This window comes from Heterodontus francisci, chromosome 5, assembly GCF_036365525.1.
Source record: "Heterodontus francisci isolate sHetFra1 chromosome 5, sHetFra1.hap1, whole genome shotgun sequence".
Classification (NCBI taxonomy): Eukaryota; Metazoa; Chordata; class Chondrichthyes; order Heterodontiformes; family Heterodontidae; genus Heterodontus; species Heterodontus francisci.
This window is the reverse complement of record NC_090375.1, coordinates 94340143-94365342: the sequence shown is the minus strand read 5'-3', so window position 1 is coordinate 94365342 and position 25200 is coordinate 94340143. Positions and strand designations below refer to the sequence as shown.

General features: G+C 44.6%; 1 protein-coding gene across 8 annotated transcripts in view; it reads right to left on the bottom strand.

The window, feature by feature from the left end:
• Window positions 1-3838: 3838 nt before the first annotated feature.
• dtna (dystrobrevin, alpha) overlaps window positions 3839-25200 on the bottom strand; it is a 437687-nt gene continuing 416325 nt past the window's right edge. For 4 of the 8 annotated variants that reach the window (XM_068031788.1, XM_068031787.1, XM_068031789.1 and 1 more), the window contains one exon: window positions 3839-11453. In XM_068031788.1, the coding sequence (XP_067887889.1) occupies window positions 11295-11453 (159 nt within the window). In that variant the 3' untranslated portion in view covers window positions 3839-11294. Of the gene's footprint in view, window positions 11474-25200 lie in introns of all 8 variants that reach the window. The other 4 variants (XM_068031792.1, XM_068031793.1, XM_068031796.1 and 1 more) reach the window with 2 other exon arrangements.

The window sequence follows — 25200 nt, the reverse complement described above, 5'->3', positions numbered from 1 at the left end:
AGATTCTCGCCCCGCCCCCTCATCACGTGAACCTATCTTCACCCGCTGGCGCAATGTATGGGCGTCACGTGGCCTGTTCCTGCCGTGTCTTTGTTACTCCGGGGTGTTGCAGGATGCATTGAAGTGCAGCCTTTCTCTCCCTCCAGGGAAGAAGCTGTAACCATTAAACACCTGCCAACACTTGTTTTTATTATTGTTGTGGTTGCATACGTGAGATGTGACGAGAACAAAGAGCTGTGCATTGTTATTGGAAATTCGGTGCAGTAGAAAACCAAAAACAGTAACAATAAAAAAAATACACTGTTTTATCGCAGAAACGGTGACTGGTCAGAAAATTAAAGCATCATTTATTTAACAGTGAAACACAGAAAATATGATTCATTTTTCAAATATGATTAGGCATCTGACTTTACATTGGAGGTCCCCGCTGTTCAAACGATGAAATGGGGCAGTACCCATTATATGCTGCTTTTAATAAACTATATTTCTGTTCCATAATAGAACTGTGTTCAATACTTTCCCTTCATCTACATTGTGATTTAGCAATCAGTGTTTCAGGAGAACCAAATTAACCAAGAGATCATCATCTGAGTTCATTCCTACACGGGTTATCAATCCTCCAAGATTATCCTAGAGTCTCCAGGAATTGAAGACTAATCTCCAGGAAACTGCTGCAAGCAATCCTGAAGAAAAGTTACAGGGGCATTAAGATAGTGTTCGGTTTTATTTTCTTTGAACACTTTTGCTAATTAGATGTAAAAATAATTAGATGGGGATTAAAAGCTGTTTGAGAATTATCCAAAGAACTAATGAAGGATCTATTCCTAAGTGGCTTGGTAAAAAATTAAATTGTACATTTTGTCCATTTGAGACTACCATACACACACCAACATGACCTTTCATCTGATGAAAGGTTACAGACCTGAAACGTTAACTCTGCTTCTCTCTCCACAGATGCTGTCTGATCTGCTGAGTATTTCCTGCACTTTGTTTTTACGGCAATTGATGCTAGATCAATTGTTAATTTTAAATCGGAGATTGATAGATTTTTGTTAACCATGGATTATTATTCAAGAATATGGGGCAAAGAACCATAGTGTTAAGTTGTAAATCAGCCAGGCTTAAGGCGATAAATGGCCTACTTCTGTTGCGATGTAAAACCAGAAGTGACAAATCTCTATCTTCTCCAATGGCGAAGGCTTCAATACAATTCAATAGAATCGTAGTTACAACAGTCTGACCAACCATGGCAGAAGCTGAGACTGTCTTTCGGGTCTCTATTGTGGATATCTCCATTGCAGATTGGCCTGGAGCTACACACAATTCAGAATGCACTGCAGTACTCTGAAGACATCTATTGAGGTGCTCCAGATGTGATGAGTGAACTATTCCAATTGCTGTACTATCTACTGCATTTGTAAGAGTCTATCACCATTGCCTATCCATACTAGCATTGTGAATATTTCCTTAACTGTAGGACCCCTGAGATCAATGTCCTGAAGCTCTTCAGCAGATGGGAGACAGCCTCCGGTCAGAAATATCTTCCTCCTCATCTTCCATCTGAGGTTCTCCTATCCACTCATTCTCTGTGTATTACCTGTGCATACCCCTTTGCTTCACTCTGATTTTCCCCTGGGTTCATGATTCCTCGGCTAAATGAATCATGCTGCACTCCTCTATATTATAAAACATTAACAGATACTGACTTTTATTCCCCCATGCTATTGAAATCTGCTTGCAAGCTTTTTTTCATCTAAGGTCCTTACATCTGCATTTTTTTTTGTCACCTGCAAACACGCAGATTGTCCCTCCAATGCCTTCATCTAGATGGTGAAGTGCAACAATCCTAACACTGATCTGTGTGGGACTCTGTCACACCTCAGCCCATAACATGTTGCCCAACAACTTCAGGCATGCAGGACTAAAAATAGGAAGGTGCTTCGTCAAAACACTAGCACTAAATTTAAATACAGACAAATGAAGGCACACAATTTCCTGTCTTTGATGCTGTAAATACATTGTGTCTTAATCATGTCCAAAAAAGTGGGCATCCAGGATTACTAGGTTTGTCATGGTAGCACTGAAGATTTTAAACTGTACTTAAGATTTACTTTTTCCAATTCTTGAGCCTGTGGTATAAGTATATTGTTGGTAGTTTGCTTTTGTTTTTGGTACCTCTTTGTTAGGATTCACTTTATGGCAAAAGTTTCTGCAATGCCAGTTTTTGGTGCCATTTCAACTGACAGTAAGGGTTATCATTTTTAGAAGGAAGAGAAGGCGTAAATGAGAAATTGCTGGCAGCTGAGGTTTCAAGAGAAGTATGCTTCCCACATCAATGCTTGTCTCACATCTATGAAAAGAAGTATGCTTATCTGTGAAACTCTGTGTCCATAGAAACACCTTATAACTGTGGAATTGTATTTTAACAAGGCACTTCACAATGGTTGTGACTGAGTTGTGCCACTTGTCGCAAAACTCCACCATAAATGTGACACTACCATGGCTATAGTCCTCAATTTTTATGCTTTGGGATTCTTCAGAAGAGAAATAGGGAATATCTGTCAAAATAATGTACCTGGCATGCTGTTTTCAAGAGTAAACCAGTGAATATCATTCTCCATGGACAAACAACAGCAATTATTCTAGATGACAGAATTTCCATATTCAGGAGGTAATTGAGACACTGTCCATAATTCAGCCATCTACATCAACCACAAGGCCGATTATTCCCTGAACGAGTAGTTCATTTGTGATGATCAGCATAGAACAACATCATAGAATAGAACAGGGCGGCACAGTGGTTAGCACTGCAGCCTCACAGTTCACAGACCCAGGTTCGATTCTGGGTACTGCCTATGTGGAGTTTGCAAGTTCTCCCTGTGACTGCGTGGGTTTTCGCCGGGTGCTCCGGTTTCCTCCCACAGCCAAAGACTTGCAGGTTGATAGGTAAATTGGCCATTATAAATTGCCCCTAGTATAGTAGGGGAATTGAGGGAAGGTGGGGATGTGAGAGGGTAATGGGATTAATATAGGATTAATATAAATGGGTGATTGATGGTCGGCACAGACTCGGTGGGCTGAAGGGCCTGTTTCAGTGCTGTATCTCTAAATAAAAAATCATGTTTTGAGATTTTTGATCATCTTCTCTGTGCAGTGGATTTGGGAGTGAGCAGTGTGACAGTGTTACTCATCTTTAAACTCACACAAAAGGGTGGGGAGGAGGGGGAGGAGAGAGACAGGTCGCTGGTTTTATTTACAGGCTTACTGACAAGTCACTGATCATGCAATGTATCAAAGGGAACAGCCCTCCCAATTGGCTGTGTACAAGGAGTAAAAAACACAATATATTAGGAAGATTGGGAAGGTCAAATGGCTGTAGCGCTGTACTGGAGGGAAAGATTGACATTTTTGGGGCACTGGAGTGATTTCTGGAATAAGGAACCCAATGGTCTTCACCTAAAATCAAAAGATCACCAATGTCCTTGCAGTGTAAAAAGTACAATAGGAGAGGATTTAAACAAATATAGCAGGGGTAGAAGAAAGTTAAGGTTTGAGACTAGAGAGGAAGAGCAGGATTAATAAAGTTGTTGGAGAGGAGATGAGTAAGTAAAGATATTGGAAAATATTTTTCAATATCATTGTTGTTCTGTACTCTTAGTTTGTAGAGTTTCAAAGATCATGTCAACATTCTGATAGATGTTTATGTAAAGGTTTCTAGTTAGCTATATGTTCAGAAAACTTAATTACATGATTGTAGTTGTAGCTAACAATATTAGCAAAACAGAGAGTAAGACAAGTAGCAAAGGAAGAAATGTAGGATGAACCCTACCTGACAGCCTTTTTAAAAATTCTCTCTTTAATGAAGAAATATTCCATTCCAGAATACAGACACACAGTTAAATACTTGAACAATCTTAAAACATGGCAAGTCCCCAGCTCGTTCCAACACATTATACGTATGAATACAATACTTAACAATACAAAACATAGATCAGTAGTTTTATTACATTAACAGTGTATTACATTGAGCTGTTAGTGCTTCCGTAGTTACTGCTCCTCCTTTTGGAGTTTTGGAGACATTGAATATTTTAGTTGTAGTTAGTTTATACATGGTGTAGTCATATATTTTTGTTGGAAATTAAAGGCCCATTATTTTGGACACAGTAAGAAAATGGTTGTTATTCACAGCCATTTGCTGAATTTATCCATTCTAAACTCAGCAACAAAAACTTTAAGTATATACAGTATGTGTCTACATTATTGAACCTACGTAGCTGGGAAAAGTCAATTAAAATAAATAAAAGATATCAGACTGTGCAACAAAACTAGACAATTTATCACTTCATGCACTAACAGAGTACAGATTGGTTCACAGTGAAGGCCACAGTCTTGTGCATGTTAACTCTAAAACATGCCAAGGCTCTCTCTCACAACACTCCTAGCCTTATCTGAAATCTTCCAGCATTCATGTTTTTTTTCTTTTTATCTCTATTGTACATCCATTCTCTTTAGATAAACTATTAGAAAGCAATCAATAATTAACATTTCTCTTCAGTTTTTAATCCGATTATATCAATTAAATCACACCAATTTCTAATATTTTTACTGTCAAGATATCTACACGCTTTCAGGGTAAATATTTGTACGGTTACATCAGAATTTTTGATCTTTTTGGCAATTCTTCAGCTATCAATAATACATACGTTGTGCGAGTTTACAGATTATTCAGCGTGTTACTGTCGTGTCATATCAAACCCTTTTTAATGATACTGTAATTAAAAAGTAATATATGGTAGACTTACATGTGACATCTCTTATAGAAAATTTCTATGACAGAATTATTAGTAAATTATAGGCAGGAATAATTACTACAAAAAAGGATCAGTCCTTAGACCAATTCAGCTTTATGTAGAATAGTTTCTGTGAGAATTCACATGGAGTTGAATCAGCTGTTCATTAATACTTTAAATTAAGTAGTACTTCAGAGGATAGTGTCTGAAACTATCAGCATGTGCCTGTGGATTAATCAGATTGAAGCCACAAAATATCTCAAACCCTGAATTCACACTTGCTGCTTCCTTTACAACATTTGCAATTCTCTATACATTATTTGATAAAACTATTCTTTCCTCACAATATGGACACTACACAGATGGGCAACTAAGGCAATACACTTTTCAAACATAAAAATTTCCAATGCACATCAAGTAATGTGTATATACCAGTACGTTCAAGCTGAAGGCCTTAAAACCATAGAATCAGAAAACAAAACAAAATATAAAGTTTACTCTTTTAAGTTAGCAATGATCATGCTTGTTTAAAATATTGCTTAACCCTTTGTATTAATCACAAAAAGGAATTAAATGAACGAAGTTCAACTTTGTCACTGTATTTGTTTTTGGCACCTACGGTTCAAAGTACAAGAACAGAATTAGCTATGAGCGTCCGCGACACAGTTCACAGTTCTTTTATTTTATAGATCTGTGCATTTTATTAAAAATGCTGAGAATTAGTAGTTTATGGGTAGTTATAATTTTGAATAAATACTCATATGTAGTACCTATCTGATTTTAAGTGCATTTCACCAAAATAGGTTTATCACAGTTGAAAAAATATGTAACTGTTTTGTCAAAGTACTGCACAGTTCACCTAGAAACCAAATGTAAAGTCTATCAATATTAGAAATGTAAACAGAATATATTGATCACAAATGTGAAGAACAATCTTCAATATTAATACTGCCATCTCTTGAAATAGCAACACCAAACATGCTTAGTTTGGTGTCATGCAGGCCCCCACCTGCCAAGAATGAGGCATATTTATTTTGCCACATGGACATTAAATTTCAAACTGTTGTTGAAGTGAAGAAAGGATTTGCTTTAAAAAATTGCCAGATCTTGGCTGGAAAGACTTTTGCATATTAACAGACAGTGTTTAGAAGGACAAAGGACCATTCCCTGACACTTTCGACCCACAATGGGCTTTTGATCACCAGAGGTTGAAGGTGGGGGAGCTTGCATTCCAGGTTGATTGCTAAGATGGCTGAATACACAAACGGACATGGTCAAACCAGCTAGTCACATGACTAACCTGCTGGGCAACCTGAGTTTTTTGAATTTGTACAAATAGTTTGAGCAGAAAGCAGAATGCTCCTGGACTGAGAAGATCTCTCCTGGCTGGCTCGCCACAGCCTCTCCTGCCTGCCTGCTCCCATCTCTTTCTCACAAAACTCTGAATCCACTGAAGACACATGAATCCCAAGAAAGAAAAGTCTCCGACAGCGAACAAGGTGTAAGAAGAATACTGGGCCCTAACGAAAAGCAAGAACTACCTACAATCAAGGACTGTACAGTGAGCTCGAAGAACCATAACAAAAACTCTTCAGATATTCCCTCAAACCTTTCCACTTTATTTTTCTTCTGTTCTTTTTCTGTCTCTATTTGCATGTGTATATCACATATGCATGCTAACGTGGGCACGTCGTGTATCCCTAGGTGCAAACCAAATTAGAGTTTAAGTTCAAGTTCAATAAAATTCTACCTTTTCTTCTTTAAACCTAAGAAAGCCTGTTTGTGCTGGTTTCTTTGCCTTATAATTGGAATGCGGTGAACAAGGATTCACCAACAGGGAGCTAAAAAAGTATTTTTAAAATTAAACCCTGTTACGGTAAGACCAGGTGAAGGCTGAGAGGGACCCCTAGACACCTTTCTCACCTGGACGTAACAGAAATTTGGGTGCTAGTGTCCAGAATTGACCCACAGACAAACAAGAGAAATTGGAAGTGGGAAGCCAAAATGTTCTCACTTAAAAAAGAGCAAGATTTCAATACAGGTTTTTTTGTGGTTGTGTGTGCTTGAATACTAACATGTCTGCAACTAAAGCTAGTGGCTCCCCAAGCCAGGGTGAAGTAACTTGGGATAAGTTAAAAGCACTGTCTATGAAGGAGTTGAGGAAAATGGCTGAGCAGTGTGGGATGTATGTGACAAGGCTAGGAAGTCTGAACTCCTAAGGTTAGTGGCCAACCATTTTTCCCTTGAATCTGAAGAAGCAGAAACAGGGTTAGAAGCAGACTCTGACAAGGTATTGTTCGCAAAAATACAATTGGAACAGAGGAAACTTGAATTTGAGGAAAGAGAGAGGGAGAAGGAAAAAGCCTCCAGGATGAATGTGAAGAAAATGAAAGGCAGGAGAGGGAGAAAGAATATTCCAGAAAGAATGCAAAGAAAGAGAGCTGAAGCGGCTTGCGTAAACTAGGAGGTGACAGAGTAACCCCAGTGAAAGCATGAAATAAAAACAAGAAGTGCTGGAAATACTCAGCAGGTCTGGCAGCAGTGGAGAGAGAAGCAGAGTTAACGTTTCAAGTCAGTGACCTTCATCAGAACTCAAGCCCAGTGAAAACATGGCCAATATGGAGGAGTGTAATTCAGAGCTGGGTACAAAATTGTTAAAATTAGTACAACTAATTCCAAGATTCAATGAGGAGGATGTAGAAAATTTTTTGTGTCCTTTGAGAAATTGGCAAGGCAGCTAAAATGGCCAGCTGAGACCTGGCCTCTTTTACTGCAAAGCAAGCTAACTGGAAAAGCCTGTGGGATCTATTCCCTGGTGCCAGATGAGAGTTAATCAAATTATGAATTGACAAAAAATGCTATCCTCGGGGCATATGAATTAGTACCCGAAGCCTATCGCTAAAAGCTTAGAACCCTCAAGAAGCAAGCTGATTAAACTTATTTGGAGTTTGAAAGAAGTAAGCAGCTGGCTTTTGACCAGTGGCGGATGGCTCTTAAAATACAGCTCAGCTTTGAGAATCTCAGAGAAGTAATTCTGTTAGAGGAATTTAAACACTCTCTCCCACTCTCCATAAAGACCCATGTAGAGGAGCAGCAGGTTCAGAGAGCCCGGCAAGCAGCTGTTATGGCCGATGAGTTTGCTTTAATTTATAAGTTGGTTTTTCAGGGATGAACCTTCCCTAGTCACCCCCACAAATCCGAAAAGGACAAAGGGTGGGAAGCTGATAGGAGCCCAAGCAGTCCTGGGAGAGAAAGGAAAGCAAGAGACACAGGGGACCCTCCTCCAGCCAAAAAAGGTGCTGTGAGCAAGAGTGAGATCCGGAGACCTGTGTGCTTCCATTGTAATGAAGCAGGGCATTTAAAAGCAGACTGCTGGAAACTAAAGGGAAAACCTGTAGGGTTAATCAGGGCACACCCGCTCAGTGAAGAATGGAGCCTGATGGAAAGCACAGCAGAGCAAGCTGTAGATTTAACTAAGAGTGAGACCCAGGAAGCTTACGGCTGCAAGTGCAGGAAAATTTAATAGGATTCCTGTGGGTTATCAAGGTTTTGTGTCTGAAGGGAAAGTGACCCCCATACCCCTCGAGTGGGGCACGCAAGCCCACAGTAATTCTCAGAGACTCAGGGGTCACACGATTCCTTTTACTGGGAAACGGCCTGATCTTTCCCCCAGAGAATGCAGTGAACACCAGAATGGTGGTGAATGGTATTGGAGGGCAGTGTATGCCTGTACCTGTACACCGGGTGCACTTGGAGTGCGACCTAGTTTCGGGACTGGTGGCTGTAGGAATTGTCCCTAGTTTGCTTGGGGACGGGATTTACCTGCTCCTAGTTAATGATCTGGCGGGGGTGAAGGTGGTAGCCTTCCCACTAGTGAAAGAAAGACCACAGGAGGTCAGAGAGACAGGGCAGTGGCAGGAGACAGATCCATGCAGTGTCCCTGAATGTGTAGTGGATCAGTCCATGATCAAACCAGCTCCCCCAGAGGAGACTGAATTGGCACTGCAGGCAGATGACCGAAGAAGGGTCACTGACCCAAAACGTTAACTCTGCTTCTCTTTTCACAGATGCTGCCAGACCTGCTGAGTGGTTCCAGCATTTCTTGTTTTTATTATTATAGGCAGATGACCAGGTCTGTCTATCTGAGATTTTCTTTGGAAAGTTAGGAGACCCAGGGAATGAATTAAATGGATTTTCCCTCGGTGAGGCTCATCCAGCTGACCCAGTATTGCGAGAGTTCGCACAGGCTGCCCAGTCTGAAAGTGAAGCAGAGGGAGTCCCTGACTGCTACTATTTAAAGAATGAGATACTGGTGAGGAAATGGAGTTCTCCTCACAGACCTAAGAACAAGGAGTGGACAGTAGTTCACCAGTTAGTGGTGCCGCAGAGGTACCAGAGAGAAATATTAAGAAGGGCCCACGAGACTACAGTAACTCTCCATGCCGGTATACGAAAGACCAAAGCCCGCATAAGACAGCAGTTTGACTGGCCAAAACTCCACAAAAATGTGGTGGAGTACTGCAGGAGTTGCCACATGTGCCAGGTTGAGGGGAAACCCCAAACTACAGTGAAACCTGCACCCCTAAGTCCTGTACCTGTGTTAGGGGGACTCTCCAGCAGAGGGCTGGTGAACTGTAAGGGACCCCCGCTGAGAACAAAAGGGGACAGGCAGGCACAAGGCTGGCAAAAATTTAGAAAGGGATGGGGAAAAAGCGACCAAAAGGGCAGGTTAAAGAAAGTCCAGGAGGAATCCAGGATGAAAACCCCTACTGTCCAGTCAGCCAATCCCGAAAAATTTGAAAAGTTAGACCCCACATCCTCCTATGTAAATGTAGACACTAGAAGCACCCCACCAGAGTTGCTAACAGCATGTACAGGAATCTGTAGAGACAAGGAAAGACCTCTCGGGGGCAGAGAAATCATGAGGATGATGCCCCAGCTAGTCAATGTGCGACTGGGGAGTGCAGTAGAGTCTGCACAAATACCTGCAGGCAGGAGTGTCCCAGAAGACAAAGGGGAGATTAGCAAAGAATCCTCCCCCACAGTCAGAACCAAAGAGAAACCACCCATCCCCCTTTTCAGAAATCAACAGGAACAAAGACTCTAGGCAGCCATGAAAATGGTCAAACGGAAGAGAAACCTCTCCAAAAAGAAAAGGACATGTTTATTGGGATGCCAAAAAGGCGGCAATTAAAGCAGCACTGGCATCAAGGTTGTAATAAGTTTTAGGATTTATGGATGAATAGGGATGAATGAGAGAAATGTATAGTTTTTTCTGTATCTTACATTTTCTCTCGACCCTTTTAATGAAATGCGCTTTTCTCAAATCACATTTCATTCCACTGGGTGTGGTGATGTCACGGAGGCCCCACCTGCTAAGCATGAGGCATATTAATTTCGCGACATGGACATTACATTTGAAACTGTTGAAGTGAAGAACGGACTTGCTTTAAAAAATTGCCAGATCTTGGCTGGAAACACATTTGCATATTAACAGTGTTTGGAAGGACAAAGCGGCCATTCCCTGACACATTCAACTAACAATAGACCCTTGGCTGGAAAGACATTTACATGTTCACAGACAGTGCTGGGAAAGGACAAAGGACCATTCCCTAACACATTCAACCCACAATGGACTTTTGATCACTAGAGGTTGAAGGTGGGGAAGCTCGCATTCCAGGTTGACTGCTAAAATGGCTGAATACACAAACGGACATGGTCAAATCAGCTAGTCACATGACTAACCTGCTGGGCAACCTGAGTTGTTTGTATTTGTACAAACAGTTTGAGCAGAAAGCAGAATGCTCCTGGACTGAGAAGATCTCTCCTGTCTCCCAGCTCCCATCTCTTTCTAACAAGCCTCTGAATCCACTGAAGACACATGAACCCCAAGAGAGAAAAGTCTCCTACAGTGAACAAGGTTTAAGGAGAATACTGGGCCCCAATAAAAGCAAGATCTACCTACAATCAAGGACTCTACAGTGAGCTCGAAGAACCGTAACAAAAATTCTTCAGATATTGCCTGAAACATTTCCATTTTATTTTTCTTCTGCTCTTTTTCTGTCTCTATTTGCATCTGTGCATCGCGTATGTATGCTAGCGTGGGCGCATGTGTATCTGTAGGCATCAACCGAATTAGAGTTTAAGTTCAAGTTTAATAAATTTGAATTTTTCTTCTTTAAACCTAAGAAAACTTGTTTGTGCTGCTTTCTTTGCCTTATAATTGGAAAGCGGTGAACAAAGATTCACCGAGGGGGAGCTAAAAAACTCGATGTGTTTAAAATTAAACCCTGTGATGGTACCAGGTGAAGGCTGAGAGGAACCCCTGGACACCTTTCTCACCTGGCCATAACATCAGTGATAACAGTTGTGTTCTCCTGAATTCTGTTTTCAGATGAGCCATATAAAGAAGAAGATGCTGATAAACACAGCTTTTAGTAAAAGAAATGTCTGTCAACACATCTAACTAGAAACTTTTAAAATGACTGTGCTATAGTCCTCACACTAATTATAAAATTCTTTTCTTGTCATAAGACGCTTCATATGTTCATTCCATTCTTCAGTGAAGCCAGAAGTTACACCTTCTTCATCATCTGTCCGTATGCAGCTTTCATCATCGTCTGTTCTCACATAACTCTCATCATCTGTTTGACTGTAATTAGCCTGACGAGTGGACAAAATGGCTAAATTATATAAAGGGCAAAAATCAAATCGGACAGTCAGCTTCAAAAAACAATTAGAATTTTTGAAATTGTGTGAAGGAAAAACACACAAACTAACATTTGAAAAATCTACAAAAACATTAATTTAGACAGAAGTCCTAAACAGCAGCTCATTAATTATTTGCAAAGCAATCACAGCATGCTACTTTAAAAGCTCAGTGCCATACAGTAAAAACAAAGCATCTGCATACTTCAGTATGAGAAATTGGTTATTTCATGACTCTGAACATGAGGTCTTATTATGAATATGATTTAATTTTTGCATACAGGATAAAAAGAATTGCAATTCCTTTTTGAAGGCAGTGACTTATACTGAATGCTGATTCTATGGGAACTGGTGGTTTTCTGGACCTCATTGAAGTAGCCATTCTTAATGTATGAAAATAGACTGTGCTATTAGCAGGCAAATCAACAAAAGGCAAACCTCATTTTGATTCTGTCTTCGTCCTATTTTTCTCAAACAGGCGCTTTACAACAAGCATTACGTAGAATGTACAACACAGAAATTAGTCATTGGGCCCTACTGATCCATGCTGGTGTTTATGCTCCACACGTGCTCCCTCGCACCCCTCTTTATCTATCCGTATCAGCATATCTTTCTATTCCTTTCTCTCTCATTTGTTTATCTAGCTTCCACCTCAAATGCATCTATGCTATTCATCTCAACTATTCCTCATGGTAGGAAATTCCACGATCAAATCACTCTCTGGGCAAATACATTTCTTCTGAATTCCCTATTAGCTTTATGAGTGGCTATCTTATACTTATGGCCTCTAGTTTTGGTCTATCCCACAAGTAAAAACATCTTCTCTACGTCGACTCTATCAAACTCTTCTGTTAGCTTTAAGGCCTCTATCAGGTCACCCCTCAGCCTTTTCTTTTATACAGAAAAGAGCCCTGGTTGAATCACTCTTTCCTGAGGTATAAGCTCGCAGATCTCGTATCACTCTTGTCATTTCTTTTCACACCTTCTGCAGTACTTGTATATCCTTTTTGTAATTATGGAGACCAGGGGCTGGATTTTCATTCCGGGGTCGGGAACCCGACACCCGGAACATTTCCAGGTCCCAACCCTGTGCCGTGTCAGTGTTACTGATATGACATTATTGGGTGAATTTGGTACCCAATTAGAGGCACCAGTTAGAGCCTGGATGCGGGAGCTGGAAGTCAAGGGTGATTTTAAAAGGCAAACAGCAGCCATGATTGGGCTGGTCACTGCTTGAAGTTATGAAGCAGCTGGGAGTTCAGAGGGCCAATGCAGGCATGGATATGCATCCTCAGGAGGCACCACAATTTTCTAATGCCTCCCTTGAGGTGTTAACAGATGCAGTGGCTGGCAGGCAGGCAAGATGTCCTTTTTCCAGTGTCTAGAAGGAGAATTCATACCCAGAGAGATCAAAGGAGCATGGCTGGAGGTGGCCATGGAGGTCAACAGCTGGGGTCTTACCAGAAGGACGTGGGTCCAGTGCAGCAATGACCTGATAAGGTCTGGTAAAGTGAGTGGCCAACAGCACACCAGGTGATAGGTCACCAACTCTAAACAACAGCATGCATACGAGCTGACTATTGTTCTCCCTAACATTGTCAGATCAAGTGTACAGTCGCAATAATGAGATGGCAGCCATCCTCACATATGGTGTGCTAATCAGAAAGGGACATTACTGAGGGCCACATCAGCTCACATGTATGTCACGCTTGAAGAGATGAAGGAGGGCAGCCTATTCATGAATCATTCTTCCCTTATCCTGCAGGAGATGGCAGGAGAAAAGAGCCCGTAACACTCAGGAAATGGCTTGAATAGGTGGTGTGGCCCAACTCCATACTCCGATGACGATGGAGGAGGCGGCGCTGGAGATCGCCAGGGTTTCCACGAGTCAGTTGGCGGGGGATGGCGAGACGGGAGGCCATGAACATCAGGGCCATTTGTGCTGAAGGGCATGATGGAGACTCCTGATCAATAGGTGCTGTGGCTCTTAGACTGCTATCATCTAAGAGGATGATTGTGCTAGGGTGATTATTGAGTTCTCATTTCCACTTTCTTGTGATTCCCACAAGACCAATTCCAGAGGGGGACTAGAGTGCACAAGCACAATTGGCGCCACCATACTTGGTGGGGGAGACTCACCAAAACCAGCTTTATCACATCAGCACCTTCCACCTCGCAGTCACTCACTTTGGTTAGGCCCCAGAGTAGCGTAGAAAGGGAGCACTGACTGGACTCACATCTCACGTGAACAGGAGAAGGAGGGTGAGGCAGTGTCAGCTGTGGGCACACCCCCTCAGAGGATGGAGGACAGACACAGCAACAATCCATTTGGTGAAGTGTCACAGAATGTGTCACAGAAGGATGTCACAGGCAAGGAAGGTCTTCCTCGAGAACCAGAGACAGATAAGTTCCCATTTGTCAGAGTTCCCTGAGGCCTTGAAGAGCCATGGGCAGGTCATGGAGGAGTTCATGCAGCACTTGTGCTCTATCATGAATCAGGGATTCGATCACCTGAGTTCCTCCATTGAGAGACTGGACAACCTCTTGGAGAGCCATGTGAAGCACCACTCTGAGTGGGTGCAGGAGCAGTGTGCTGATATGCACACAAAGAGTGAGATTCGCTGTAGCATGGATTGCTCTTTGTCGCTGATGGCACTGAGATGCATGGAGTAGATGCCAGCTGCGTCGCAGTTGGTGGCCTCATCCAGTATCCAAGTGGGGCCAGAAAAGGATGAAACGGTCAAAGTGGCAGATGAAGGGGCCACCCCTCAGGACACACTGGCATCAAGCTTTGGCTTCTCACCCACTCTGACTCAGGAATAATCTGTGTTTCAAGGCCCTGTGACAGAGGCAGTCCCTGCAAATACGCAGGTGTGACAGCCTGTGGAGGAACCCCCACGGACACCTCCAGGACGAGGATGGAAGCCCCTGGCATATTAGCCAGAAGCAGAGATTAGGGAGCAGGCTGCCTCCACCTCATCCTCTGCCAGAGGGGGAACACCCTGAAGAAGGAGTAGATAAGAAAGGTGCCATGCCATTAATTTCATTTAATGGGTCACCTGGGTGATGTTGTCCACATTTATATACTGTTTTGTCCTCATTGATAACATAAACAAGTGATATTGCAATCAGATGTGTGTCATTGATGTCAAAAGGAGGATGGAGTCTTGTGGGGTGGGAGGCGGAGGAACACATAGGGCCCTGGGATTGCTCTATTTCCATGCTTTGTGAAGTTGAGTGTGTTGGTGGTGGAAATCTCATTCTCCATGGTCATGGCTGACAATAGGACTTCACAGATGTGGGTCCTCGAGTAGTGATAGCTCTCCATGCTGAAAGGTGAGTTCACGTTTCTTCAGTCATAAGGGCTCGGAGGTGATCGGGTAAAACACTGCTGAATAGTGTGGCCCTTGTGGCCATGCCAGCCTGCTTTCACCCTGAGGTCTGAGACAGCACGGCCGGGTGTCCTCCGCTGTCTGGTCTCCGGCCACCTCCTGAGCAAACCCTACCTCAACCTCTTCCTCCTCTCACTCCTCCTCCAAGGTGGAGTGGCATTCCAGGTGCTCCTCCTCATCCATCTCCCGGCTCTTTGTATTGTCATGTTGCACATGGAGCAGCAGACCAGGATACGAGACACTTTAGCTGGCTCGTATTGGAGGGCACCACCTGACCAAGGTGGCTCTGGTTGTAGCACCTCTCCATCCGTGCCTGGGTAATGGATGGGTGTCAGCAGCCATCTCTTTAGGTGATAATCCTTATCCTCAACAGCCACCCACAAAGTCTGGGTGTGGGCCTGAAGAGGTGCAGTACCTGGGACTCTCGCAGGATGAAGGAATCATGACAGCTTCCCTGGAATTGGGCGCAGACCTGTAAGATTCACTTCCTGTGGTCATAACAAGCTGGGCATTCAATGAGTGGTAGCCCTTTTTGTTCAGGAATCTGACTTGCTGGTGTCTCTGTGCCTTGATGGCTACATGGATGCAACTGATGATCCCCTGGACTTAAGGGAATCCATCATTGGCAACAAAGCCCAATGCCCTCTGTGTCTGCACTGGCCTTCTTTGGCCTCCTTATCTCGAGAGACAATGGGTAAGCGCCTAAAGGTGGTCAGTGGTGTGTGGAGCAGCGCCTGTAGTGGCTATAAAGGCCAATTCTAGAGTGACAGGCTCTTCCACAGGTGCTGCAGAGAAATTTGTTTGTCGGGGCTTTTACACAGTTGGCTCTCCCCTTGCGCTTCTGTCTTTTTTCCTGCCAACTGCGAAGTCTCTTCGACTCGCCACACTTTAGCCTCACCTTTATGGCTGCCCACCAGCTCTGGTGAACGCTGGCAACTGACTCCCACGACTTGTGATCAATGTCACAGGACTTCACGTCGTTTGCAGACGTCTTTAAAGCGGAGACATGGACGGCCGGTGGGTCTGATACCAGTGGCGAGCTTGCTGTACAATGTGTCTTTGGGGATCCTGCCATCTTCCAAGGTACTGAGGACACAGGCTTGATACATTCGGACTTTTGTGTTCAGTGTCAGTGCGCCATTTTCCGACACTCTCTTGGCCAGTCTGGACATAGCAGTGGAAGCCTTTCCCATGCGCTTGTTGATTTCCGCATCTAGAGCCTAGGTAGGTGAACTCTTGAACCACTTCCAGAGCATGGTCGCCAATATTGATGGATGGAACATTTCTGACGTCCTGTCCCATGATGTTTGTTTTCTTGAGGCTGATGGTTAGGCCAAATTTGTTGCAGGCAGCCGCAATCCTGTCGATGAGACTCTGCAGACACTCTTCAGTGTGAGATGTTAATGCAGCATCGTCAGCAAAGAGGAGTTCCCTGATGAGGACTTTCCATACTTTCGACTTCGCTCTTAGATGGGCAAGGTTGAACAACCTGCCCCCTGATCTTGTGTGGAGGAAAATTCCTTCTTCTGAAGACTTGAACGCACTGGCCTATCTGTGTCAAAATAGATGTAGCTCCCCCATCCTCCAAAATACAGCATCCATCTCTTACCTGATGACGTGATGAGCCGGCGACTGCGAGATGCCACCTAGGTTCACAGCTGATCCCTGGAAAGACCCAGTTGCATAGAAATTCAGGGCAACGTGGACCTTGACGGCTGCAAACATGGGACTGCCAAAGGGGCCGAGACACCTTAGGTCAAGAACAAACAAAGAACAAAGAACAAAGAACAGTACAGCACAGGAACAGGCCATTCGGCCCTCCAAGCCTGCGCCGATCTTGATGCCTGCGTAAACTAGAACCTTCTGCACTTCCGGGGTCCGTATCCCTCCATTCCCATCCTATTCATGTATTTGTCAAGATGCCTCTTAAACGTCTCTATGGTACCTGCTTCCACCACCTCCCCCGGCAACAACTTCCAGGCACTCACCACTCTCTGTGTAAAGAACTTGCCTCGCACATCCCCTCTAAACTTTGCCCCTCTCACCTTAAACCTATGTCCCCTAGTAACTGACTCTTCCACCCTGGGAAAAAGCTTCTGACTATCCACTCTGTCCATGCCCGCTTATAACTTTGTAAACCTCTATCATGTCGCCCCTCCACCTCCGCCGTTCCAGTGAAAACAATCCGAGTTTATCCAACCTCTCCTCATAGCTAATGCCCTCCAGACCAGGCAACATCCTGGTAAACCTCTCCTGTTCCCTCTCCAAAGCCTCCACGTCCTTCTGGTAGTGTGGCGACCAGAATTGCACGCAATATTCTAAGTGTGGCCTAACTAAAGTTCTGTACAGCTGCAGCATGACTTGCCTATTTTTATACTCTATGCCCCGACCGATGAAGGCAAGCTTGCCGTATGCCTTCTTAACTACCTTATCCACCTGCGTTGCCACTTTCAGTGACCTGTGGACCTGTACGCTCAGATCTCTCTGTCAATACTCCTAAGGGTTTTGCCATTTACTGTATACTTCCCACCTGCATTAGACCTTCCAAAATGCATTACCTCACATTTGTCCGAATTAAACTCCATCTGCTATTTCTCCGCCCATATCTCCAACCGATCTATATCCTGCTGTATCCTCTGACAATCCTCATCATTATCCGCAACTCCACCAACCTTTGTGTCATCCGCAAACTTACTAATCAGACCAGCTACATTTTCCTCCAAATCATTTATATATACTACAAGCAGCAAAGGTCCCAGCACTGATCCCTGCGGAACACCACTAGTCACATCCCTCCATTCAGAAAAGCAGCCTTGATAGAACGGGGTGCGGAGCGGACTTTCAGCTGAGCGGTCAATTTCAGTAAGTTACAAGTTAATCCCTTTTTTGTTTCGGAGGACCGGGGACTGCTGGGTAGGGGAAAACTATTTATTTGGGCAGTTTTAAAATCTTTGTCTTTTGCGAGGAGCAGCCTTGATAGAACGGGGTGCGGAGCGGACTTTCAGCTGAGCGGTCAATTTCAGTAAGTTACAAGTTAATCCCTTTTTTGTTTCGGAGGACCGGGGACTGCTGGGTAGGGGAAAACTATTTATTTGGGCAGTTTTAAAATCTTTGTCTTTTGCGAGGAGCAGCCTTGATAGAACGGGGTGCGGAGCGGACTTTCAGCTGAGCGGTCAATTTCAGTAAGTTACAAGTTAATCCCTTTTTTGTTTCGGAGGACCGGGGACTGCTGGGTAGGGGAAAACTATTTATTTGGGCAGTTTTAAAATCTTTGTCTTTTGCGAGGAGCAGCCTTGATAGAACGGGGTGCGGAGCGGACTTTCAGCTGAGCGGTCAATTTCAGTAAGTTACAAGTTAATCCCTTTTTTGTTTCGGAGGACCGGGGACTGCTGGGTAGGGGAAAACTATTTATTTGGGCAGTGGCAGTACTCGAGACACTACACGTGTAGTGTCTCCCACCCACCCTCCTCCTCTAACCAAAAAAAAAGGACTCTAGGGTGTTGATAAGGTAAGCTTTTTATTTAAAACTTCAGTCCGTCGGATTGCTAAGCGAACAAGTTTTGACTTTTTTTTTCGTTTGGTTTTTCAGTAGATTTATTGGGAATCTAGAATAGTGGGAATGGAGGTAAAGGCAGTTGTATGTTCCTCCTGCAGAATGTGGGAGGTAGGGGTCGCCAAGAGTGTCCCTGCTGACTGCATCTGCGGGAAGTGCACCCAACTCCAGCTCCTCGCAGACCGCGTTAGGGAACTGGAGCTGGAGCTGGATGAACTTCGGATCATTCGGGAGGCGGAGGGGATTATTGACAGGAGTTATAGGGAGGCAGTCACACCTCAGGTAAAAGAAGTAGGTAGATGGGTTACCGTCAGGGGAAGGAAAGGGAACCAGCAGGCAGTGCAGGGATCCCCTGTGGCCGTTTCCCTCAACAACAGGTATACCGTTTTGGATACTGTTGGGGGGGACGACTTACCAGGGGTAAGCAATGGGGTGCAGGTCTCTGGCACAGAGTCTGTCCCTGTTGCTCAGAAGGGAAAAGGGAAGAGGAGCAGAGCATTAGTCATTGGGGACTCCATAGTTAGGGGAACAGATAGGAGGTTCTGTGGGAACGAGAGAGACTCACGGTTGGTGTGTTGCCTCCCAGGTGCCAGGGTACGTGATGTCTCCGATCGTGTTTTTGGGATCCTTAAGGGGGAGGGGGAGCACCCCCAAGTCGTGGTCCACATAGGCACCAACGACATAGGTAGGAAGAGAGATGGGGATTTAAGGCAGAAATTCAGGGAGCTAGGGTGGAAGCTTAGAGCGAGAACAACCAGAGTTGTTATCTCTGGGTTGTTGCCTGTGCCACGTGCTAGCGAAGAGAGGAATAGGGAGAGAGAGGAGTTGAACACGTGGCTGCAGGGATGGTGTAGGAGGGAGGGTTTTGGTTTCCTGGATAATTGGGGCTCTTTCTGGGGTAGGTGGGACCTCTACAAACAGGATGGTCTTCACCTGAACCAGAGGGGTACCAATATCCTGGGGGGGAGATTTGTTAGTGCTCTTCGGGGGGGTTTAAACTAAATCAGCAGGGGAATGGGAACCTAAATTGCAGTGCCAGTGTACAGGCTGTTGAGAGTAGTGAGGTAGGGGATAAGGTTACAGGGACGCAAGAGGGCACTGGCAAGCAAGAACTTGGTTTAAAGTGTGTCTACTTCAACGCCAGGAGCATCCGGAATAAGGTGGGTGAGCTTGCAGCATGGGTTGGTACCTGGGATCCTGATGTTGTGGCCATTTCGGAGACATGGGTAGAGCAGGGGCAGGAATGGATGTTGCAGGTTCCGGGATTTAGATGTTTCAGAAAGAACAGAGAAGAGGGTAAAAGAGGGGGGGGTGTGGCATTGTTAATCAAGGAAAGTATTACAGCGGCAGAAAGGACGTTTGAGGACTCGTCTACTGAGGTAGTATGGGCCGAGGTTAGAAACAGGAGAGGAGAGGTCACCCTGTTGGGAGTTTTCTATAGACCTCCGAATAGTTCCAGAGATGTAGAGGAAAGGATAGCGAAGATGATTATCGACAGGAGCGAGAGTAACAGGGTAGTGGTTATGGGGGACTTTAACTTTCCAAATATTGACTGGAAATACTATAGTTCGAGTACTTTAGATGGGTCTGTTTTTGTCCAGTGTGTGCAGGAGGGTTTTCTGACACAGTATGTGGACAGGCCAACCAGGGGCGATGCCACATTGGATTTGGTACTGGGTAATGAACCCGGCCAGGTGTTCGATTTAGATGTAGGTGAGCACTTTGGCGATAGTGATCACAATTCGGTTAGGTTTACCTTAGCGATGGGCAGGGACAGGTATATACCGCAGGGCAAGAATTATAGCTGGGGGAAAGGAAATCATGACGCGATTAGGCAAGATTTAGGATGTGTAGGATGGGGAAGGAAACTGCAGGGGATGGGCACAAACGAAATGTGGAGCTTATTCAAGGAGCAGCTAATGCGTGTCCTTGATAAGTATGTACCTGTCAGGCAGGGAGGAAGTTGTCGAGCAAGGGAGCCGTGGTTTACTCAAGAAGTTGAAGCGCTTGTCAAGAGGAAGAGGGCGGCTTATGTTAGGATGAGACGTGAAGGCTCAGTTAGGGCGCTTGAGAGTTACAAGCTAGCCAGGAAGGATCTCAAGGGAGGGCTAAGAAGAGCAAGGAGAGGACACGAGAAGTCATTGGCAGATAGGATCAAAGAAAACCCTAAGGCTTTCTATAGGTATATCAGGAATAAACGAATGATAAGAGTTAGAACAGGGCCAATCAAGGATAGTAGTGGGAAGTTGTGTGCGGAATCAGAGGAGATAGGGGAAGCGTTAAATGAATATTTTTCATCAGTATTTACAGTAGAGAAAGAAAATGTTGCCGAGGAGATTACTGAGATACAGCCTACTAGGCTAGATGGGATTGAGATTCACAAGGAGGAGGTGTTAGCAATTTTGGAAAGAGTGAAAATAGATAAGTCCCCTGGGCCAGATGGGATTTATCCTAGGATTCTCTGGGAAGCCAGGGAGGAGATTGCAGAGCCGTTGTTGTTGATCTTCAAGTCGTCATTGTCGACAGGAGTAGTGCCGGAGGACTGGAGGATAGCAAATGTTGTCCCCTTGTTCAAGAAGGGGAGTAGAGACAGCCCTGGTAATTATAGACCTGTGAGCCTTACTTCGGTTGTGGGTAAAATGTTGGAAAAGGTTATAAGAGACAGGATTTATAATCATCTTGAAAAGAATAAGTTCATTTGCGATAGTCAGCACGGTTTTGTGAAAGGTAGGTCGTGCCTCACAAACCTTATTGAGTTTTTCGAGAAGGTGACCAAACAGGTGGATGAGGGTAAAGCCGTGGATGTGGTGTATATGGATTTCAGTAAGGCGTTTGATAAGGTTCCCCACGGTAGGCTATTGCAGAAAATACGCAAGTATGGGGTTGAAGGTGATTTAGAGCTTTGGATCAGAAATTGGCTAGCTGAAAGAAGACAGAGGGTGGTGGTTGATGGCAAATGTTCATCCTGGAGTTTAGTTACTAGTGGTGTACCGCAAGGTTCTGTTTTGGGGCCACTGCTGTTTGTCATTTTTATAAACGACCTGGATGAGGGTGTAGAAGGGTGGGTTAGTAAATTTGCGGATGACACGAAGGTCGGTGGAGTTGTGGATAGTGTCGAAGGGTGTTGTAGGGTACAGAGGGACATAGATAGGCTGCAGAGCTGGGCTGAGAGATGGCAAATGGAGTTTAATGCGGAGAAGTGTGAGGTGATTCACTTTGGAAGGAGTAACAGCAATGCAGAGTACTGGGCTAATGGGAAGATTCTTGGTAGTGTAGATGAGCAGAGAGATCTTGGTATCCAGGTACATAAATCCCTGAAAGTTGCTACCCAGGTTAATAGGGCTGTTAAGAAGGCATATGGTGTGTTAGCCTTTATTAGTAGGGGGATCGAGTTTCAGAGCCACGGGGTCATGATGCAGCTGTACAAAACTCTGGTGAGGCCGCACCTGGAGTATTGCGTGCAGTTCTGGTCACCGCATTATAGGAAGGATGTCGAAGCTTTGGAAAGGGTGCAGAGGAGATTTACTAGGATGTTGCCTGGTATGGAAGGAAGGTCTTACGAGGAAAGGCTGAGGGACTTGGGGTTGTTTTCGTTAGAGAGAAGGAGGAGGAGAGGTGACTTAATAGAGACATACAAGATAATCAGAGGGTTAGATAGGGTGGATAGTGAGAGTCTTTTTCCTCGGATGAGGATGGCAAACACGAGGGGACATAGCTTTAAGTTGAGGGGTGAAAGATATAGGACAGATGTCAGAGGTAGTTTCTTTACGCAGAGAGTAGTAGGGGCGTGGAACGCCCTGCCTGCAACAGTAGTAGACTCGCCAACTTTAAGGGCATTTAAGTGGTCATTGGATAGACATATGGATGTAAATGGAATAGTGTAGGTCAGATGATCGGCGCAACATCGAGGGCCGAAGGGCCTGTACTGCGCTGTAATATTCTAATTCTAATTCTAATTCCACTGCTACCCTCTGTCTTCTATGACCGAGCCAGTTCTGTATCCATCTTGCCAGCTCCCCTCTGATCCCATGTGACTTCACCTTTTGTATCAGTCTGCCATGAGGTACCTTGTCAAAGGCTTTACTGAAGTCCATATAGATAACATCCACTGCCCTTCCTTCATCAATCATCTTTGTCACTTCCTCAAAAAACTCAATCAAGTTAGTGAGACACGACCTCCCCTTCACAAAACCATGCTGCCTCTGTTTCCAAATGGGAGTAAATCCTGCCCCGAAGAATCCTCTCTAATAATTTCCCTACCACTGACGTAAGGCTCACCAGCCTATAATTTCCTGGATTATCCTTGCTACCCTTCTTAAACAAAGGAACAACATTGGCTATTCTCCAGTCCTCTGGGACCTCACCTGTAGCCAATGAGGATGCAAAGATTTCTGTCAAGGCCCCAGCAATTTCTTCCCTTGCCTTCCTCAGTATTCTGAGGTAGATCCCATCAGGCCCTCAGGTCATAATGGATCAGAGAACAAATGTCCGAGATGATCTGCCTGGATGGCACAGCCTCCTACGGCATTGGCGCTCTGTCATCTGCAGGTCGCTAACTCTTGCATGGTAGACCTCATGTCTAGGATAGCATCTTCTTACCTTTGCAGCCCCCCTGCTGTTCTCCTCTGGCCTCCTGTTGTCAAGGAGGTTGCATCTGCTGAAGCTCATCCTGGCTGCTCTGTCCAATGTCAGAGTAGCCTGTTCCCATCTGAACTCCCTCAGCTGGTACACATTCATTCACAAGGCCTTCCCCAGCCACCCCCAGCTGACCAAGTGATGCCAGTGGCCTCAAGTCCCTCTCTAGATTCCTGCCACTCACCACTGCCGAATCCAAGTCTTTCAGCTCCAGCAATGGCTACTCTGTGGCACTTTTAAGCAGCTGAACTTTGTACTGGACTTCTACAATATGTTAGACAGCCCTTCAAATAGCCCTTATGCACCCTCCTCCCCAGTGTTCATGACTTCTCCACCCTGCCATGTTCCAGACATGGTATTTTTCCTCTGCATTCCTAGAGAAACTTGCAAACTGCTCCTGACAAGCCTTTCAAAGAGCTCCACAATGAGCTCAACTGCTGATCAACTGGATGTGTCCGTACTTCCCGTTCCTCCCCCTTCTGGTGTCCGTTTAAAAATTGCCTCACTTTCTGGAGGCAACGGGAACCAGTGCCAACCTCCAAGAATGCAAATTTTTAAATCCCAAGTGCATTCACTCCTGCATAAACTGGGATTTCAAAATTCAGCCCAGAACTGTGCAAAGAACTGTAATTGTGATCTAACAAAGGCCCTATACAAATTTAAAGTAACTTCTCTGCTTTTCAATTCTATCCCTCTAGAAATAAACTCCAATGCTTGGTTTGCTTTTTTTTTTAATGGCCTTATTACCCTGTGTCATTTTTAGTGATTTGTGTATCTGGACCATGAGATCCCTTTGTCCCTCTATTCCATTTAGACTCTTATTTTCCAAGGAGTATATGAGCTCCTTATTCTTCCTATCAAAATGCACCACATCACACTTATCTATATTGAAAATCATCTGCCATTTACAGTTTAATACCTTGTGGTATTTTGTCACAGCCTTCCTCATTATTAACTCTACTCCCCTCTTATATTTCCAATTCCCTTGTGTAAATTGTTTACGTAAGTGTGAACAACAGTGGTCCCAGCACCGATCCTTGTGGAACACCATTTTCCACCTTTTGCCAGTCTGAGTAGCTACCCTTAACCCCTACTTTCTGCTTTGTAGCCAGCTTCCTATCTATTCTGCTACATGTCCTCTGACACCACAAGCTCTGACCTTTTTTTAAATTCATTTGTGGATGTGGGTGTCACTGGAAAGGCCAGCATTTATTGCACATCCCGAATTGCCTTTGAGAAGGTGGAGATGAGCCGCCTTCTTGAACCGCTGCAGTCCATCTGGTCTAAGTACACCCATGGTGTTGTAGGAAGAGAGTTCCAGGATTTTGACCCAGTGACATTGTAGGAATGGCAATATAGTTACAAGTCAGGATGGTGTGTGACTTGTTGAGGAACTTGCAGGTGGTGGTGTTCCCATGCGCCTGCTGCCCTTGTTTTTCTAGGGGGTAGAGGTTGTGGGTTTGAAAGATGCTGTCGAAGGAGCCTCGGTGAGTTGCTACAGTGCATCTTGTAGATGGCAAGCACTGCTGCCACTATGTGCTGGTGGTGGAAGGAGTGAATGTTTAAGGTGCTGAATGGAGTGCCGATCAAGTGGCCTGCTTTGTCTTGGATAGTGTTGAGCTTCTTGACTGTTGTTGGAGCTGCACTCATTTAGGCAAGTGGAGAGTATTCCATCACACTCCTGACTTGTGCCTTGCAGGCAGTGGACAGTCTTTGGGAAGTCAGGAGGAGAGTTACTCGCCGCAGAATTCCCAGCCTCTGATCTACTGTTTCAGCCGCAGTATTTATATGGCTGGTCCAGTTCAATTTCTGGTCAATGGCGACCCCCAGGCTGTTGATGGCTAGGGGATTCAGCGATGGTAATGCTGTTGAATGTCAAGGGGAGATGGTTAGATGCTCTCTTGTTGGAGATGGTCATTGCCTGGCACTGGTGTGACGCAAATGTTACTTGCCACTTATCAGCCTCAAGCCTGAATGTTGTCCAGGTTTTGCTGCATGCGGCACAGACTGCTTCAGTATCTGAGAGATTGCAATGGTACGGAATACTGTGCAATCATCAGTGAGCATCTCCACTTCTGACCGTATGTTGGAGGGAAGGTGATTGATGAAACAGCTGAAGATG